Source organism: Dipodomys spectabilis, unplaced genomic scaffold (genome assembly GCF_019054845.1).
Source record: "Dipodomys spectabilis isolate Male_0828 unplaced genomic scaffold, ASM1905484v1 ptg000092l, whole genome shotgun sequence".
Lineage (NCBI taxonomy): Eukaryota > Metazoa > Chordata > Mammalia > Rodentia > Heteromyidae > Dipodomys > Dipodomys spectabilis.
The window spans coordinates 10,226,470-10,246,632 of NW_024870769.1; the positions used below are offsets into that span (position 1 = coordinate 10,226,470).

Consider the following 20,163-nt stretch of genomic DNA (forward strand, 5'->3'; position numbering starts at 1 on the left):
GGGCTCTGATTACCCAGGCTCAGCATTGCTCAGTGTCGCTAACCTGATTTCAGTGTGCTCTGCAGGGGCTTAATCACATTTGTGCAGGGGGGGGAGAGGGGCAGAAGGCTGAGCAGGCCTCGGTCTGCTGAGCCTGCGGCCTTGCCATCGCTGGTGGCAGAACCTACGTGACCTCCTCCCCTACTGTCCTTGCTCCCTCCTCCAGCTCTCTCTGCTCACACCCACGTGCTTAACAAGCTCTGCCCTTTGTCTGGAGCCTGATTACATCTGGCTTGTTTGAAAAGTAAACTGTCAGGAGCGGGGGGGAAAAGGAGGGAGGGGAAACTTGATCACAAGACTTAGCTAATTGATGGATGAACAAAGATTCATCTTTCCTGGCTCAGACTTGGCCAACTATAACCCTGGTTAGTGGTGGGTCTTGAATTTGGAGATGTAGTAAAGGCAGTCATTCTGAATCTCAGAAGGGCACATGTGGTCATTACAAATGCACATAGGTATGACCATCAGGAAACCACTGCACACTAAGACAATGCCTACACTATCACCCCTTCCCTGTCTAGCCCCATTAATAAAGATCCCAGCTGTCTGACCCCATGGCTGTTCAGTTACAATAACAAGTGGATGGCATTGTCTCTAATATCCAGTGCTCTTTCACATCTCCAAAGAGCCACAATCTTCTTTTTCTTTAACAAGAAACACAATGTGCTGGGAGCACCTGCCTGTACATCCTCTAGGATACAAGTTCTATCTTGTATCTTAGCAACAGGCTCCACAATCCCCTCCAAAGAGCTGTTTGCATCCATTACCCTTGCTGATGCACACAGTTTGCTTTGAATAGTGCAAAGACGGAACACATCTGTCTTCCACACCAAAAACCATTTCAAGAATAAAAGGATCGTGACTTTCTCATATCCCTAGGACTAACACATGGGCCAGTGAGCTACAGGTAATGTTAATACATTGACAAATGTTTGATGAGTGTATGAATGCACAAATGGGTGAATTATGTGCTTTCCCTCTGCTCCAGTACACAGGATCGGCTCATGCCTATGGCTTTTGTCAGCAGAAAGACAATGTTGTCCTCTAATATTTTCTGTAAATTGGGCCTTTAGAGTATAATTCTAACAACAATGTATTAATCTGCATCTTTTTCTAGGAAAATAAAAAATTGACTTTGCTTCTCTCAATGAAACTGAAGTCTTCTCTTCAGTATCTGAATTTCTTATCCACCAGCATGTGAATACAGTTGCCTCTTTGTATCTGTGGATTTGGTACACAGGGACATAACCAAAGTCAGATTTTAAAAATACTAGGGTTATTCAGTGTACAGTATGTAGAAAATGAACTGTGCAACTTGTGGTCAGTTATGGGAGGGAGGAAATTGGGAAAGTGAAAGAAAGGGAGACATTGTCCAAAAGAGAAATGTATACATTACCTGAATTGTGAAATGAGAACTCCTCTGAACCACACTTCAATAACAATAATAATAAAATTATATTTTAAAAAGTACTAGGGCAGGGCACCAATAGCTCACTCCTGTAACCTAGCTACTTAGGAGGCTGAGATCTGAGAACTGCATTTCAAAGCCAGACAAGGCAGGAAAGTCAGTGAGACTCTTATCTCTCTCATCAACCACCAGAAAACTAAAAATGGTGCAGTGGCTCAAAATGGTATAGCATTAACCTTGAGAAAAAATGCTAAGGGACAGTGCCCAGGCCCTGAGTTCAAGCCTCATGATTGACAAAAAACAAATAGATAAACAAGCAAACAAAAAAATACCTAGGATGTAATCTTAGCTACTCAGGAGGCTGAGATCTGAGGATCAAAGCCAGCCCAGGCAGGAAAGTCCATGAAACTCTTATCTCCAATAAACCACCAGAAAACCAGAAGTGGTGCTGTAGCTCAAGTGGTAGAGTGCTCGCTTTGAGCTGAAGAGCTGAGGGACAGCACTCGGGCCTAGATTTCAAGCCCCATGACCTACCAAAAAAAAAAAACCTAGGAAAAAAGTTCCTGAAAGTTCCAAAAGGAAAACATGAATTTTTTGGACAGAGTCCAATCATGTAATATACATACAATACATATGTAATATATACATAATAGATATGGAGATGTTGAATTAGGCATCATAAGTACTATTAAGATGATTTAAAGTATGTAGGATGTTGTTTGTGGATTCTATGTAAACACTATGGTATTTTATAGAGAGAACTTGAGTGTCTACAGATTTGGTATCCTCAGGCATCCTGGATCCAATACTCCATGTAGCTAGTAAGAGATGCTGCACACAAATATCTCATTTCTGCACATTTCCCATTGCCCCAATGCATACCCTTGAAATTCCCAATATACTCTTCTTTGCTTCATACAAAAACTCCTTTTTTTTTTTTTGTCCATGGTGGGGCTTGAACTCTGGGCTTGGGTGCTATCCCTCAGCTCTTCAGCTCAAGGTGAGCATTCTACTGCTTGAGCCACAGCACCATTTCTGGTTTTCTACTGGTTTATTGGAGATAAGAGTCTCACAGACTTTTCTGCCTGGGCTGGCTTTGAACTGTGATCCTCAGATTTCAGGCTCCTGAGTAGCTAGGATTACAGGCATGAGCTACCAGCGCCCAGCTCAAAAACTTCTTTAGAAAGGTATCTATTTCCTTTCTTCACTCCCTCATTAGTCCAAGGGACTATCCATGGTTATTCTAGTAAATTTATTGCAAAGAAAATCATAAATTACTTACTCTTGGCAATTAGTTAAATGATTAATTAACTAATGTATCTCCAGCCTTTAGAGAATTATGACTTGAGTTTCAGCTTCAGTTCTGGTTCCCCCACCTCACTGATGGTTCTTCCTTAGTCCCCTTTCAGGGGCTCCTCTTCCTCCCCTCTCTCTCCTCCCCACCTTTAATGGTAGGGATGTGGTATACTCTCTCCCTGTGACCCTCAAGTAGACCCTATGTGCCACTGCATCATTCCTAGTGACTAAGACCTCCCAACTTGGATGAGTCTTATATCTTTGTCTGTGGTTCAGGATTTTGTTTCTTCTGTGAACACAACTGTCATGGTAGACAGCTCTACTTCATCTACTTGCATCAAAGGAAAGTTGTCACCTTCTCTTACAAGCCTGGCTCCTCTAACTGGGCCCTGGAGGGAGAACATGCAAGTCATTCTGTACTCCTGTACTTCCCATTCAGTTAGGCAACAGACTCAGTTATTGAATCCACGAAGTATTAACTCTTAGCCACATGGGACATTGTAGGGTATGAGTTGTCTATCTTTGTGACTATGTAGCTGATTGGATCCTGCTTCTGAGTGCACCACAGGAGAAAGTCATACCAAAACACTAACCAATAGAAAGGTCAAAATTCAAAATCCGAAATCAGGAGTATGGTTTCCACTAGGAACCGTCATAAGTTTAAAAAAATCATAAGTTGAATAATTGTATATCATGGACCAGCTATGTATGTGTGCAACTATAGCAACTATTAATTGAAAATTTAATATTATAGCTTTTCCCTGCAATGTCATATTTTTTGTACATAACAAAAGGAAATGACAAATGAATGAAAACATTTTGTTACAATAAATAAAGTGAACACAAAGTAAAACAGTAATTCTGGAAACTAGGGGGAATTCTTATAAATCATACTAAAAAAAATGGCAGTGACAGAAGCAAATCTCCCATTATTGGTCTGCATTAAAAAGGAAGACACTTCTGGTATATTTCACAACATAGAAGAACCATGAAAGCACAAGGCTAACTTATGTATGTGTTACAGAGATGAATATCACATAAGTCCATTTATATGTAGTAGCAGAGTAGAAAGACAGATCGACATCACAGAGAAGGGCAGTTCTCAGGGGCTATGGAGAACAGGGAGCTATTCGGTAGTGGGTGCAAAGTTTCAGTCTTGCAGGATGAAAGAGTTTTGGAGATTGATGAGTGGTGATTGTTGCACATAAACTAACCATTTTAAAAATGCATTTGTCTCTTATATGTATAAAAAGGCAGTTGCAAAGAAAGGCTATAATATTAGCTTTTAGAGTAATGGACTAGCAATTATTAGTCTAAAAGCTAACATTATATACCTAAGCAGACATACACACAGATGGCTCCTAACTTACCATGGTTTTACCGCAGACTTTTCAGATGTATGATGGTGTGTAAATGATCTGTGTTCATTAGCAACTCCCATATAAGTGCATTATCATCACTGTACTGTACACTTGAAAGCAGTAAAGATAAAAAATTTTATCTTAAATTTCAAAAAAGAAGAAAATCCAGCTGAAAGCATAGCAGGGGCAACATAACAACAAAAGATGATCATTACCTAATGATAAAAGGGTCAGTTCTCCAAGGGAACATTACAACTGTATGCTCATAACAGTAAAGCATCCAAATATGTGGAGCATGGGGCTGGGAAGGTTGCTCAGTGGTAGAGTGTTTGCCTTGCATACATGAGGCCCTGGGTTCGATTCCTCAGCACCACACAGGCAGAAAGAAAAAAAAGCCGGAAGTGGCCTATGGCTCAAGTGGTAGAGCACTAGCCTTGAGCTGAAGAGCTGAGGGACAGCGCCCAGACCCAGAGTTCAGACCTCACAACCCGACCCTCCCCCCCAAAAAAAAATGTGGAGCAGAGATAGATAGAACTGCAAAAAGAAACAGATGAACCCACTCTTATAATATCTTTACATCAACACTTTTGTATCAGAGATGGATAAATCGAATAGGCAGAAAATGGGTAAGAGTGTAGTGGAATTGAAAAGGAGCAGTGATCAACTGGATCCAATTTATAGTTATAGAATAGTGCATGCAGTATGAAAAGACTATACATTCTTAAGTTTGCATGAAGCATTCACCAAAATAGGCCACAAATTGGACCATAAAATACATTTCAACACATTTTAATGAATGTATATTAAGGCACAGTGGCTTATCCTTGAAATCCTAGTTACTAGGGAGACTGATCGTTGGGATAGTCAATGAAGGCTAGCCTAGAGAGAAAAAAGTTCCCAACACACATTCTCAATGAAGAGAGCTGTTTGCTGTGATAGATACCTGTTATCTTAGCTACCAGGAAGCCTAACATAGGCAAATATAATCTAAGCATGTACTAAGGAAAGAAGCAACATTGTATCTCAAAAATAATGAGCAAAAACCAAGGCTAGAGATGTGGTTCATGCTAAGAGTTCCTGCGTAGCAAGCACAAGGATCAGAGTTCAAACTCCAGTACTAGGAAACAAATGCACATTCTGCAAAGTAGATTTCAGATCACAATGGAATTAAACTAGACAGAATAACAAAAAAGGTGGCTGGAAGATCTCCAAACTCTTAGAGATCAAACAATGTAGGTCTACAGATCAGAAGATATTTAAAAATACTTCAACTTCAGTAAAATTAACAACACAGCCCATTGAAATTTGTGGACTTAGTAAAAGAAGTGCTTAGAAAACATTGTAGCCTATATTAGAAAAAGCAGACAATCTAAAATCTGTAATCTAAGCTGTTTTCACAGACCAGTAAGAAGCAAGTTAAATACAAAGTAAGCAGAAGAAAATAAAGAAATATTATTTGATGAAATGGAGAAAAGGGAATTAATGGAGAAAAAATCAGTAAGTTTAATGAACTTTTAGCCAGGTTAACTAAGAAAAGACAGAGAAGACACAAATTACTGCCATTAAAAATGAAAATGGAAACCATCACTATCAATGCCAGAAACAGTTAAAGGATAATAAATGTACGTAACGACCATAAATTTGAAAACCTAATGACAGATGGACAAATATCCTTTGAGTCTATCTTGAGTTACACAGAGAAATAGCTAATCTCATTGCAGTTATATCAGTTAAAATTTTACTGATTAGTAATTAATAGCATGGGAAAACAGAAAACACTGTGCTCAGTTGGGTTCAATGAAGAGTTCTACCAAATATTTGAAGAAGTAATCACAGCAAACATTTCCAATCTCTCCTAGTAAATAGAAGCAAAAAAATTTTCCTAACTCATTCTGTGAGACTGTTATCCTAATGTTCAAACTAGACAAGGACATTCCATGAAAGGAAACTATAAACCTACATTTGTCATGAAGAAAGAGCAAAGTTCTTCCACAAAATATTAGCAAATTAAACCCAACAATGCATAAAAAGAAATCAAATGGCATAAAGGTTGATTCAGAATTTGAAAAAGAACAATACATCATAGCAACTAGGTAAAGAAGAAAAAATAACGTAACTCTATGAATAGCTACAGAAAAAGCACGTGACAAAATCTAGCATCTATCTGTGGCTGAAAAAGCAAATATGTCTTAGCAAACTAAGATCACAGCAGAACTCCATAACTGACTGCTACAAAAATCTCCTGCCAACATCATACTTAATGGTGAGAAATGAGACATCTTTCTGCTAAGATTAATAGCCAGGCAAGGATGTCTGTTCTCACAACTTTATTCAACATTTTTATTAGGAGTCTAGTCAATGTGTTAGTCAGCTTTCTGTCACTGTGACAAAATACCTGAGAGAAATAATATAAAAAGGAGAAGATTGATTTGGGCTCATCGGTTCAGAGGTATCCATGGTCATTTGGCTCTGTCTTCTGCACCTTTGGTAAGGCAGGGGGAGGAAGAGCCTGTAGATCAGAGCAACTTGACTTATGACAACTGAGAAGGAGAGAGGGTGGGGGAGGAAGAAAGGAGTGACAAAGAGACAGAGACAGATAGAAAGACAGAGAGAAAGGAAGGGAGGGAGAGAAGGAGGGGAGAAAGCAAGAGGAGAGGGAAGGAAGGAAGGAAGGAAGGAAGGAAGGAAGGAAGGAAGGAAGGAAGGAAGGAAGGAAGGAAGGAAGGAAGAAAGGAAGGAAGGAAGGAAGGGAGGAAGGAAGGAAAGGAAGGAGCAAAAGAGAACCAGGGGCAAGATATGTCATTCTAGGGAACACCTGTACTTTGTCCAGCTAGGCCTGACATCCTACAGATCCATTTAATAGTGAAGACATCAGTGGATTAATCCATAGCTGAAATCAGAACTCTTTTGATCCAATGATTTCCCAAAAGCCCCAACTCTGAACACTACTACAAGCCTTCAACGTATATGGCATTTAAGATCCAACTCATAATGTGTGATATGAGAGAATTAAAATAATAAAAATAAACTAAAAAGATATGCAAATTGGAAATGAATAAATAAAACTTCTTTTGGTTGCAATGGCTGTCTAGGTAAAAATTCTGAAGAATTAGCCAAAACCCAAAACCCAATCTTCCTAGATTTAATCAGCAAATTTTGCAAGCTACAGGATATATAGCCAAAAGACAAAATTTAATTGTTCTTACATTTTGGTAATAAAAATAAGAATTTCTAATAAAAATGTTGTAATAAAAATGTTATTTACTTTGGTACTAGAAAGAAATCTTAAGTGTAAACATTAAAAAAAAAAACCTAAGAATAAAATAAAAATACCTAAAAACGACACAATTAAAAAATACCTAAAATAAAATAAAAATAAAAAATACCAAAAATAAAAATACCTAAGAACTACACAATTCTAAAGAAAGCATTTTCTTTTGTGCTGGTACTAGGACTTTAACTTGGGGCCTGGGTGCTTTTTCTGCTCAATGCCAGTACTCTCTCACTGGAGCCACAACTCTACTTCCAGCTTTATTGTTAGTTAATATGAGATAAGAATTCCACCAAAAAAAAAAAAAAAAAGAATTCCACAAGCTTTACTTGAGGCCTGGCTTCCAAACAGAATCCTCAGATCTCAGCTTCTTGAGTAGTAGCTAATATTACAGGCATGAGCCATCCATGCCCAGCTGAAAGCAGTTTTAAAAGATCTAAGTATTGAGACAGTTCGTGTATATAATTAGGAAGTTTTAGCATCGCTGAGTGGTTAGCTCTCCTAGCTTAATCCATAAAGAAGTTCATGTGATCTCACCTAAAGCTTCTTTGAGATATTGGTAGACAATGACATACAAACTGATTCCAAAGTTTTATTAAATCAAAAGCCTCAAAAATTTTTGACAATACTATTTTGGACATAGTATCAGAAGCCTGATCTGACTTACTCAAGTTAGACCAGACCTGCAATAAACAAGATGGTGTGTTATTTTTAAAAAGAGACATAAACTTAAATATGTACACCTATCATCTATCTTAAACAAATGAGCAAAGATCGCAGTGGAGCACAGGTAGCCTTTCCATATGTAATTCTGAAACAACTGGACATCACAACTATCAGAAAGACACACAGACATGCATGCACATGCACACACACACAAATGAATTAAGACACTGACATAACCCCTTTCACAAATATTAAATGAAAGTAAATCCTAGACTTTTAAACATAAGAAATACCCTATACATCCTCTAGATTACATAGGAGAAAATCTAGATGGTATTGGTTTAGGAAGTGAGTTTTTACATATAACACAAAAGGCAGGATCCATGAAAGAAACTGAAAAGCTGGACATCATTTAAATTAGAAATAAGTGACATTTAATTCAGAGAATTAAGTGACAAGCCACACACTGTGAGAAAGTATTTGCAAAGCATGCTAAGTTTGAAAATTGTACTTCATGTTACGAAACTGTTCTAACAAAGTTAATCTGCTACTTTAAAAAAAATCATTCAATCACCAAGGTAGAAAATGGACAAAAAAATTGACATTTTACTGAAGGCATAAAAATGGTGAATAGGTAAATGAGATGTTGGACCTCATTAGGTACCAGAGAAATACAAATGATGATTGCATGACATATTACTATACGCATAATCCAAATAAGTAACATTAAAAAAGTAGTGGAAGTAGCAAATCTGGGGAGATCACAAGAAGCCTGAATAGTTTGCTGCTAGTAGAAATGAAAAACAGTACAACAACCCTAGGAAATATACTGTCAGGTTCTTAAAACACTGAAGGTAAATTAACAGTATGAGCCTCAAGTGTACTCTAGAGTCTATATCACACAGAAAGGGAAACATATCTCTACCTACATACCTATACATTAATATCCACAGGTGCTTTTCTGGTAATAGGCAAAAAAAGAAATAACTCAAATGTCAAAAGTAGGTGAATGAATAAACAGTGGCACAATGCAATACCAAATCTCCATGGTACAAGTATAAAAAGGAGCATGTGTGCAACAACTTGAATCTCCAGGGTAATAGGTTTAGAAGGGGGAAAAACATGAATCTCACATTTTTACATAAGGAACTGGGCAACAGTGCTTTACTCCTGTAACTCTAGCTACTTAGGAGGCAGAGATGGGAAGGATTATAGTTTGAGGTCAGCCTGGACAAAATGTTCATGAGACCTCATCTCAACTAATAGCTGGAAGTGGTAGTGCACAGCTACTGTTTTATTGATGCAGGAAGCTGAGATGGAAAGAATCATTATTCCTGGCCAACCCAGTAAATAGATAAGCAAACCATCAATCAAAGAACCTTATCTCAACAGAAAAATCTGGGTGTGGTGGCACTAGTCTGTTATCTCTGCTACTGTAAGTACCTTAAATACCAGGATCTCAGTCCTGGCTGTTAAAAGCTAAACTCTATCTCAAAAGCAACCAGAGCTAGAACCAAGCCCTAGTGGTGGAATGTCTGTCTAGTAGGTGAGTGGTCCTCTATGCAAACATCAGTACTTCCAACAACCAAAAAAATTTCACATACTCTAATATTCTATTTACACAATGTTTTCAAAATGACAAGATCATAGGACATGCAGGATTAAAAAAAAAAAATTGGTGGGAGAAGGTGAGTTGATAGGGGTCACAGAAAGCAGGGCCTTGTGGTAACAAAAATACACCAACATTCCAATGGAAGGTGAAAGATATTGATATGCTAACTTTGCAATTGTTAGTGAATCTACAATTACTTCAAAATAATAAGTTAAAAGCAACAATGTTAGCCTGGTGCTGGTGGCTCACACTTGTAATCCTAGCTACCCAGGATGCAGAGATCTGAGGATCCTGATTCTCTGATCTCTGTGAGACTTTTATTTCCAATAAACTATGCAAAAAAGCCAGAAGTGGTGCTGTGGCTCAAATGGTAGAGTGCTACCTTTGAGTACAAAGAGGCTCAAGGACAGAGCCCAGACTCTGAGTTCAAGCCCCAAGGCCAGCAAAAATAAAAATTCATACATACATAGATACATAAAGGCAAAGCTGGGACAAAAATTCTTTTTAAAGGAATGCAAAATAAAGATAATAGTCCCAGTAGATTTACATTTTTAAAGGGTGATAGTCATAGGCTGCATTTGTGGGATTTTCCTGTGTAAGAAATCAAGAAGGGTGATAGAAGACACTGAAAAAGCACATCATGCAAACACCAACCATGGAAATCTGAAGTAATTATTGCAACATTAGACAAAGTCAGGCAAGTTCCATTACTAGAGATAAAAACAATGTGGTGATTAAGATGACCATTCTAAATGGAAAGATGACAATTTTCAGCCCAATCCCCCTCAAGCTACTAATCTTTCAAGTCTGTGTGAAAGAAGAAATAGGTAAATTACAGTTATAGTGTAAAATACCACTCTCAGTAAGTAATTTTCTTGGGCTATTAGGGAATTAGAATTGATCTTGTATTTATATTTGGCTTCTTGTGATTGTATCTGGAACAAACTACATGGATTTTGCATTTTTTTTTCTCCTCACTGAAATTGGAACCTCTTTTCAATGCTAGAGGTACAATGCTAACTGCCTGTCCTACTAGAAAATGCATATCAAGGCACAAGAGAACCAGTTTGGCTATTTAGATATTTTGCCTGATATTAGTAGCAGCTTATTTGCCTCTTACAAATGACAAGTCTTTGTATCTACTGGGACCAACTAATCTGGGCAGCAAAGCCTGTTGGATTTTTAGTTTTAATTTGGTTCACTGATTGTACATTCATTATTACTTAATGAATCTACCACATAGTCCCTTGATGATCAACATGGTATCCCTCTCACAAGCAGAAAGGCTTTGGCTTATCAGAATCCTCTACCCTAGGGTGTTCTGGTGGCTGTGTCTGAGATTAAAGTACAAGGAATGGAAAGTAAATGGAGTCAATCTGGCCTGTAGCCATCACAGAAGCCTAGAACATGGCTCTGGCTGGCACACTCAAGTGTGTGCTCATGGATACACACGCTCCCCCCATCCTCCCCACACACCCCAAGGGCTGTTGAACTTACAAAGAATGGAATCAAGCCTGCTGCCTTGTCTTGTTCCAGGGCCTCCTGCAGGGCAGAAGCACGCATAGCGAAGTTGCCATCTGAAGGAATCGATTTTATTTTGACTGCACCAATTAATGCAGCTCTTTCCACAGAGGAGTGTGCCTTGAAAGAGAGAAATTAATGTTTAAGTCTCTGATTCTGTAAGGAACACCAACACCTGGCTGTGCGTGCACACCCTGAAGATGACAGAGCTAATCTTCTTTCCTCTCTATCCCTTTACCTTCATGAAGCTCCCTTCTCCTGAACTTGTTTCTCTTTACGTGAGATCTTGCTCTCCAATCTGATAGATAAACCACTCTAAGGATCAAATGTGCCAGGCGCTAGTGGCTCACGCCTGTAATCCTAGCTACTCAGGAGGCTGAGATCTGAGGATCATGGTTCAAAGTCAGCCCAGGCAGGAAACTCCGTGAGACTCTTATCTCCAATAAAGTGCTAGAACACTGGAAATGGTGCTGTGGCTCAAGCGAGAGAGCGCTTGCCTTGAGCTGAAGAGCGCAGGGACAATGCCCGGGCCCAGAGTTCAAACCCCATGACCGACAAAAAATAAAAAGAAAAGAAAAGAAAAGAAAGTCACAGGGACCTCTGGGGTTGCAGATGGGAGACCTGGGAAACAGGGGCAGCAGGAATACAAACTGTCCCTACAGGAGAATTCTCTGGCATGCACCCTGGCTATTGATGTGATGCTCCAGTATACCCTCTGGATGCAGCCCGTGTTACTATACAGAGCTGCTGCAGAGGGTGTTAGCTGATTGTAGATCCCACCTTCCCTCTCCTCTGGGGAGAAACCTTCTGACAGAGGGATTTTGTCTCACACTCACCACAGGACCAACTGTACATATACACAAAGGCTGAGACAGTCTTGGGACCACATATTGAACAGTTCACCTGTGGACACAGCAATCACTCTGGGTTGAACTCGACCTCCCCCACCCTGCCACCAGAGACCACATTCTTGCATTCTTCTCCTCACAGCTGGCCTTACTCCTCATAGGTGATTGCAGTGAGCCTCCACCAAGAAATGGTGGATGTACCTCCCATCAGGCCCTACGCTCTTGGCACTCCAACCTCTTATGAATTCGGAATGGTACTAGTAATCCTCCATCCTTGTGAGAGCTGAGAAAACATCACCAGGGCCCTTTCTGAAGAGCTGAGCTTTCACAGAGCCTCTGAGGGGAACAGGTAGGCCCTACCTTTCACAGAAGCCTACCTCCACACCTACTAAGTGCCTATGCGTTCATTTTGGTCCTGCTTTTGCTTTGTAAAGCCTTCTGAGAAACAAAGGGGATGTAAATACATACACTTTCTTCCTTTATAGCTGGAATGGAATTAGGACACAGAGATATCATATTTGTTGTAGGCTAAGTATTAACTGGAACAAAACGGTTACAGTCCAAATGGGTGACATAAAAATCAACGGAAGATAAATATGTTAGCAAAGCTCAGTGGCTCCCTGTGGAATCCAGTTTCTTGCAGCTGGCTCAGCTTGTGTTCTTTCTGTGTCCTCTTGAGCAGGTTCCCTAAGGAATTCTCACTAATCAATCTTTTTTCCACTTGCTCCTTCCCACACAGTTCTGGATTCTGTTTCGTTGTCATTGGTTACCGTTTTCACATGGGTCGACTGATGGAATCATACTAGATGCAAGATTCTCTGAACTTTACAAAGTTTTTAATGATACTGTTTAAGCTCAGGGCCTTGTACTTGAGAGGCAAGTCATCTACTGCTTAAACAATACTTTCAGCCCTTTGTGCTTTAATTTTTTTTTCCAGGCAGGGTCTTTTGCTTTGCCTAGGCTGACCATGGACCATGATTCTCCTAGTTCTGTCTCCCAAGCAGTTGGGATTACAGATGTGTGCCATGATGACCAGTTGTGAAAAAGTACTTTAAATCTTTCTTCTCATGCACAGCCACAAATGAAGCTGAGCAGCTACAAGAAGGAACTGGAGTTTTAGCCCTGTTTGTGAGTAAAGAAACAGAGGCTCTGAGAATTATGTGATCTGCCTGAGAACATAAAACTTAATATAGCATAGCTGGGATTTGAGGTCAGGCTATGAGCCCACATCCAATTTCTCTGATGGGGAGGGGGCAGATGGGCATATTGTAAGTCTCTAATGGTGAGCATGGTGACAAATGATTTGTGGGATGGGGTGGGAGGGGCACTAAGGCATAAATTTTCTTTTTCACTTGCTCTATCAAGTTCCCATCTGAGAAGCAATTCAAATCTATTCCCTAGTAGTAGAAAAACATCCCATGTTCCTGGATTGGGAGGATTAACATCATGAAAATGGCAATACTGCCAAAGGCTATCTACAAATTCAATGTGATACCCATCAATATCCCAATTTCATTCTTCAAGGAAATAGAAGAAGCAATCCAAAAATTCATATGGAACAACAAAATCCCCTGAATAGCAAAAGCAATCCTTAGCCAAAAGAACAATGCTGGAGGAATATCAATACCAAACTTCAACGTCTACTACCAAGCCATAGTAATCAAAACAGCTTGGTACTGGCTGGCACAAGAACAGACCTGAGGACTAATGGAATAGAACTGAAGACCCAGAAATGAACCTGCAGACCTATAGCCACCTAATCTTTGATAAGGAAGCCAAAAAATAGAATGGAAAAATGACAACCTCTTCAGTAAATGGTGCTGGCAAAATTGGCTAAATACCTGTATAAAACTAAAGTTAGATCCTTATATATCACCCTGTACCAGAATCAACTGCAAATGGATCAAAGACCTCTAAGTAAAAGCAGACATCCTGAAAACATTACAGGAAAGAATAGGAGAAACTCTAGGGCTCCTTGGCACAGGCTAAATTTTTCTTAATAAAGACTCAGAAACACAACAAATCAAAGAAAGGTTGGACAAATAGGACTGCATGAAACTGCAGAGCTTCTGCATGGCAAAGGACATAGCTAGTAAGAACAATAGAAAACCCACGGATTGGGAGAAGATCTTCACTAGTTATACAACAGACCCAAGGGCCTTATATCTAAAATATACTTAACACTCAAAAAATTAAATCCTCCAAAAACAAATCCTCAAAGAATCAACTGCCCCATTAATCAGTGGGCTAAAGACTTGAAGAGAGACTTCTCTGAAGAGGAAATAAGAATGGCCAATAGGGGCTGGGAAGGTGGCTCAGTGGTAGAGCGCTTGCATTGCATGCATGAGGCCTGGGTTCGATTCCTCAGCACCACATAAGCAAAAAGAAAAAAAGCCAAAAGCGGCCCTGTGGCTCAAGTGGTAGAGCACTAGCCTTGAGCTGAAGAGCTGAGGGACAGCGCCCAGGCCCAGAGTTCAAGCCCACGACTGGACCCTCCAAAAAAACAAAAACAAAACAAAACAAAAAAGAATGGCCAATAGACACATGAAGAAATGCTCAACTTCTCTGACCATAAAAGAAGTGGAAATCAAAACAACATTGAGATTCTACCTCACTCTAGTTAGAATAGCTATAATCAAGAACTCTAATAACAAAAGATGCTGGAGGGGATGTGGCCAAAAGGGAACACTACTATACTGTTGGTAGGAGTTTCCTTTATTTTCAATAACTAGTATACATCTAGGATAATCTTATTAGATGAGCAGAAAAGCTCATATACATATGACCATATAAGGTGATGCTAAGCAAAATGAACCCCAAGATACGGACACACAGAGGTTTTTCTTTGTTGTTATTGTTTCTAATGTACTATGTGATTTTTTTGTCTCTTTTGTATGTTCTTCCCCCTATGGTATATCCCTGTTGTCACTATTTGATTTAGATACCCTGCATCTTGGTTTTTTTTTTTGGTCTGGTCATGGGGCCTGAACTCTGGGCCTGGTCCCTGTCCCTCAGCTCTTCAGCTCAAGGCTAGCGCTCTACCACTTGAGACACAGTGTCACTTGTGGCTTTTTTTTCCTGCTTATGTGGTGCTGAGGAATCGAACCCAGGGCCTCATGCATGCTAGGTAAGCACTCTACCACTGAACCACCTTTCCAGCCCACCCTGCATCTTGATATACATTTATCTAATTTGGGGAGGGGAAGGGGAATAACAAAATGCTGAAACAAGGACACAGGATGACTCATTGCAACAATGATACTACAGCAATGACACTATGTTGGAAATAATCTTTACAAGTCATGGGGTGGGGGAAGTAAAGGAGGAAGGGGAGGAGGGAAGGGATAGTAGGAAAAAAACAAAGGAGGGGTTAACAATGTTTGACAAGAAATGTACTCATTACCTTACTCATGTAACTGTAGCCCCTCTGTACAGCATCTTTACAATAAAATAAAATTAAAAATTAAAAAATAAATTTAAAAAAGTCTATTCCCTAGTTAGCCTTGAACCTGCTCTGGGATGTGGAATGATGCTGAGTGTGGCTTGAATTCACATCCTGAAAGTTTGTGAGGTTCAGGCCACCTCTTACCCCAGCTCACTCACCTGGTCAGATGAGTAGGCCACCAGCTTTTCCATGATGGCGGCCTGTGTCAACTCTGGGGAGGTTTCCTGCAGCCGCTGGATCACTTTGGTCCGAGCAGCAAGCAGGGCCATCAGAGTGGCTTCACTGGCACTTCCCTAAATCCAAGAGAAAGGACGAAATGAAATTCAAAATACAGCAGTGACCAGTATATAAGCTATTGAAAGGTAAATTGGTTCTTTTTGCACAATATCCCAGATCTGTAGAGATCCATACCACTGTGTGTGTGTGTGTGTGTGTGTGTGTGTGTGTGTGAGTGTGAGTGTGTGTATGCATGTGTGCACTCATGCCTGGGAGGGGGACACCAGTAGTGAGACTTCAATTGGGTGCTCAAGGCTGACACTCTACCACTTGAGCCACAGCTCCACTTCCAGCTTTATCTGAGTAGTTTATTAGCCATAATAATCTCATGGACTTTCCAACCTGGTTTGGCCTCAAACTGTGATCCTCAGATCTCAGCCTCTTGAGTAGCTAGGATTACAGATGTGAACCACCAGTGCCCTTTGGTGTACACCAGGCTTATGGGATGGGTTTCCAAGATGCTTTCTCTCTCTTGCCTATGGCCTGCATCTCCACTGGAGACCAGACACTGGTCAGGGTAGCCACACAAGCTCTGTGATCGTATCTACTGGTTAGAGAAAATTATATTTGTTTAAAAAAAAATAGAGTCCATTTTTCTTGAGAGATTGATGGGGAAGAGTTTTCTTAATCCCTAATGTTGAAGATTGAATTGTATCCCCATACCTAGTTCACAAATCATAGCCCTAAACTGCATTATCTCAGCGTGTAACTGTACTTAGAGAAAAGATCTTGAAAGTGATAAGTAGGTTAAAAGAAGGTCTTTAGGAGCTGGGCGCCTGGTGGCTCATACCAGTAAACCTAGCTACTCAGGAGACAGATCTGAGGATCGCAGTTTAAAGCCAGCCCAGGCAGTAAAATCCATGAGACTTATCTCCAATAGGCCTCCAGAAAACTGGAAGTGGCACTGTGGTTCAAGTATTAGAGCACTTGCTTTATGCTGAAGTGCTCAGGGACAGCGCCCAGGCCCAGAGTTTAAGCCCTGTAATGGACAAAAAAAAAAAAAAGTTTTTAGGTTGAACCCTAATCTAATCTCATTGGTGTGCTGATAACAAATTAAAAATTAGCCACCCAGCACTAGCCTACACCAAGGACATACGAGGTCAAGTCACAGGGAAAAGCAGCCATGGGCAAGCCAGGAAGAAGCCTTGGAAAGGACTTGAACTTCTAGCCAGTAGAACTCTTGAGTTAGTGGGTTTCTGTTGTTTAAGTCACCCTACTTCTGATGCTTTGTTTAAGGCAATCTTAGCAAATGAATGCAACTACTGTCAACAGTTTGTTCTGGCAAAGTCATAAAATGCTAATCAAAAATCTAACCACATGCTGGGTGCCCGTGGCTCAGGCCTGTAATCCTAGCTACTCAGGAAGCTGAGATCTGAAGATCACGGTTCAAAGCCAGCCGTGGTAGGAAAGTCCATGAGATTCTATCTCCAATAAACCACTCAGAAAACCACAAGTGTCGCTGTGGGGCAAGTAGTAAAGCACTGGTCTTGAGTTGAAGAGCTGAGGGATAGCACCCAAGCCCAGAGTTCAAGCCCCACGACCAACAAAAATAAATAAATAAATAAATAAATAACCTAACCTAACCTCTGTAGTTGAGAATGGCTGAGAGGCGTAGATTCAATGCTCTCCATGGTATTCATTTAATTTGTTAAAAGAAAATCCCTAAAAAATTATTTTTTGTCCTCAAGTGGGAGAAATGATACTCAGAAGATGGATTCCATAATTTCCCCCAAAAATAGCAGCTAGAAAGTGTCATAGTGTCAAGTGGACCCATGCTGGCTCTCTCCTCCTCCTCCTCCTCCTCCTTTCTCTCCTCTCCTCCTCCTTTCTTCTTCCCCCTCTTCTTTCTCCTCCTCCCTTCCTCTTTCACCTCTCCCTTCCTCTTTCCCCTTCTCCTTTCCTCCCCCCTCCTCTTTTTGTATCAGTATTGGGCTTGAACTCAGTATATGAACACTGTTCCTTAGATGGTTCACTCACTCAAATCTGACACTCCATCATTTGAGCTACATACAACTCTACTTCAGGCTTTCTGGTGGTTAATGGAACCTCATGGACTTTACTGCCCAGCCTGGCTTTGAACTGTCATCCTCAGATCTTAACCTTCTGAGTAGCTAGGATTACAGGTGTGAGCCACCACTGTCTAGATATAGCTCCTTTCTTACGCAAATCCCAGAAGAAACCCACCAACTGGCCAGAACTAACATTAGAATGAATAAATAAAAGAAGTCAGATTTTCACTGAACATGAAAGAGGTCTAGAAGATTATACAGAAATACATAATGAAATAATTATACAAAAATGCTTATTTATTAATATTTATAGAGCCTTAATTGATCCTGAGTTACCATTCCACTGCTTTTACTTATTCTTCAGAACCAACTCATGTCCCTTGGGGAAATGGATAGAAGGTAAAGATAAAATCATTTCTGGAAAAAATAAATTATTTCTGGCAAGGTGCTGGTAGCTCACACCTGTTAGCCTAGTTATTTTGAGGCAGAGATCTGAGGACTGAGGTGTGAAGCTAGCCCAGGCAGACAAATCTGTGAGACTCTTATCTCCAATTAACCAGAAAAAAAGCTGGTGTGGAGGTATGGCTCAAATGATAAAGGGCTAGCTAGCTAGCTAGCCTTGATTTTAAAGGTCAAACAAGAGTACAAAGTCCTGAATTCAAGTGTAAGTTTTGATGTGTGCAAACACACACACACACATGATAAAACCTTTAATTCATGTTTTCCTAGATGTAGTTAATGAGTTCAAATAGACCGATACATTATCTTCTTTATTAGACATCTAAAATGGGCCTTATGTTCCCTTCAGCCTGTATTTTCATAAGCAGGGCTTTCAGACATGGTTTTAGATCATGTGAACGAAACCTGAATGATAAAGCTACAGCAGGAAATCCAAGCTTCCTGAGGACAGGCACTACTTGTTTGTTTGTTTATTTATTTATTTATTTAGCCAGTCCTGGGGCTTGAACTCAGGGTCTGGGCACTGTCCCTGAGCCTCTCTGTGCTCAAACCTAGTGCACTACCACCTGAGCCACAGCTCAACTTCTGGCTTTTTCTGAGCAGTTTATTAGAGTCTCACAGAGTTTTGTCCAGGCTGGCTTTGAAGCTCAGGTCTCAGCCTCCTGAGTAGCTAGGTATGAGCTACCAGCAACTAGCTCTGTATTTTACATTGTTCTTATCCACCTCACTCTTCCTTTCTCATGGCTTATTTCCACTTGTGCCTATGAAGGGCGCAATAAAGGCACATTCCTTTATGAAAGATCCACCTTTAGAAGAGAACATAGAAAAACAAATTGAGAGGCACAGTTCCTTGCTCTCGCCCTTAACACTGCTGTGGCTGTGATGGCAGCTTCCCTATCGACAACCTTGGAACTACATTGTTCTCTGAACCAGTCTGATGAATGGCTTTGGTTCACCATGCCAATTTATTATATTTTGTTTGTTTTCTGGAAGAGAGAAGAACAGCATTGTCTATATCCTCAGAGAAAAGTCTCCTCCTTTGGTCAAGAAAAATAATTTTTAACAATAGTCACAAAGGCCTATACAAGAAATTGTCAATAGAGTATCCAGACCACAATAGGGCTGCAGCAGCAAGAAGGGTGCAGCAAACTTGAGCACAAAGGCAAGTAGATCTCTCTGCCCTTTTCTGAGATCAGGTCTTTTCTGAGGGAAGAATGGGGAGGGCTAAGATTCTTTGGTAAGAGAGCAGAGATGATAGCTGATGCTTTTGCTTTGGGGGACAAAGGTTGCCATGGCAAGCTGGCTCGGGAGGCAAGAGAGGATGCTACTGAGCAAGGACGCAGCAATGAGCAGAAAGGTCCTTTCATCCTCTGGTTTTTCCAAGTGTCACGTCACACGGGGAGAGAAATTGGCAGCTTTTTATCCACAAGAGCTTTCAAACCCAATTAAGAGACTATTTTTTGCAGGCCACATTTGTCTAGCCGCACAATGATGATTTGCCATTTGGCTCAGACGTCATCACAGCGTGCATGCCTGCCTAGCAGCTGTGATCACAGCTCTGAGGGGATCGATAAGGCTGGCTGGCTCATGGGCTGTCACCCGGCTTGGTGCTCTTTGGGGCCTTACAAATTACAGGCAATCAGCCTTGTCAGCTGGGAAGGGCAAGCTTCCCGCTGCAAGCACAGCCCCAGCAGTTTGCATTCCTCCAGCAAAAGCTGAGTGTGTCTGTCTTATAGGTAGGTTGTACTAAAGCCTGGGTTGAGAGATGCCAGGACTAGTTCTACCCAAATGCAAGAACTTCTGATAATGGCAATGTCTTTGAAAAGATTCTTTAACCCATAATTGCATGTACACCTTAGACCTAGTGAGCTGCTATAACTCACAAAGTTCCAATATCTTTCACACTAGCCTTATCTTTTATAAGCTTTTTCCCCAGGCTGGCTAGATACCCT

At 40.5% G+C, this 20,163-nt stretch overlaps 1 protein-coding gene across 1 annotated transcript in view; it reads right to left on the minus strand.

The window, feature by feature from the left end:
* Ddc (dopa decarboxylase) overlaps positions 1 to 20,163 on the minus strand; it is a 101,086-nt gene that overhangs the window by 48,030 nt on the left and 32,893 nt on the right. Inside the window, exons 5-6 of the mRNA XM_042685075.1 lie at positions 15,626 to 15,760; positions 11,151 to 11,294 (exon numbers count right to left, since the gene is read on the minus strand). Coding sequence (XP_042541009.1) covers positions 11,151 to 11,294; positions 15,626 to 15,760 — 279 coding nt within the window. The remainder of the gene's footprint in view (positions 1 to 11,150; positions 11,295 to 15,625; positions 15,761 to 20,163) is intronic.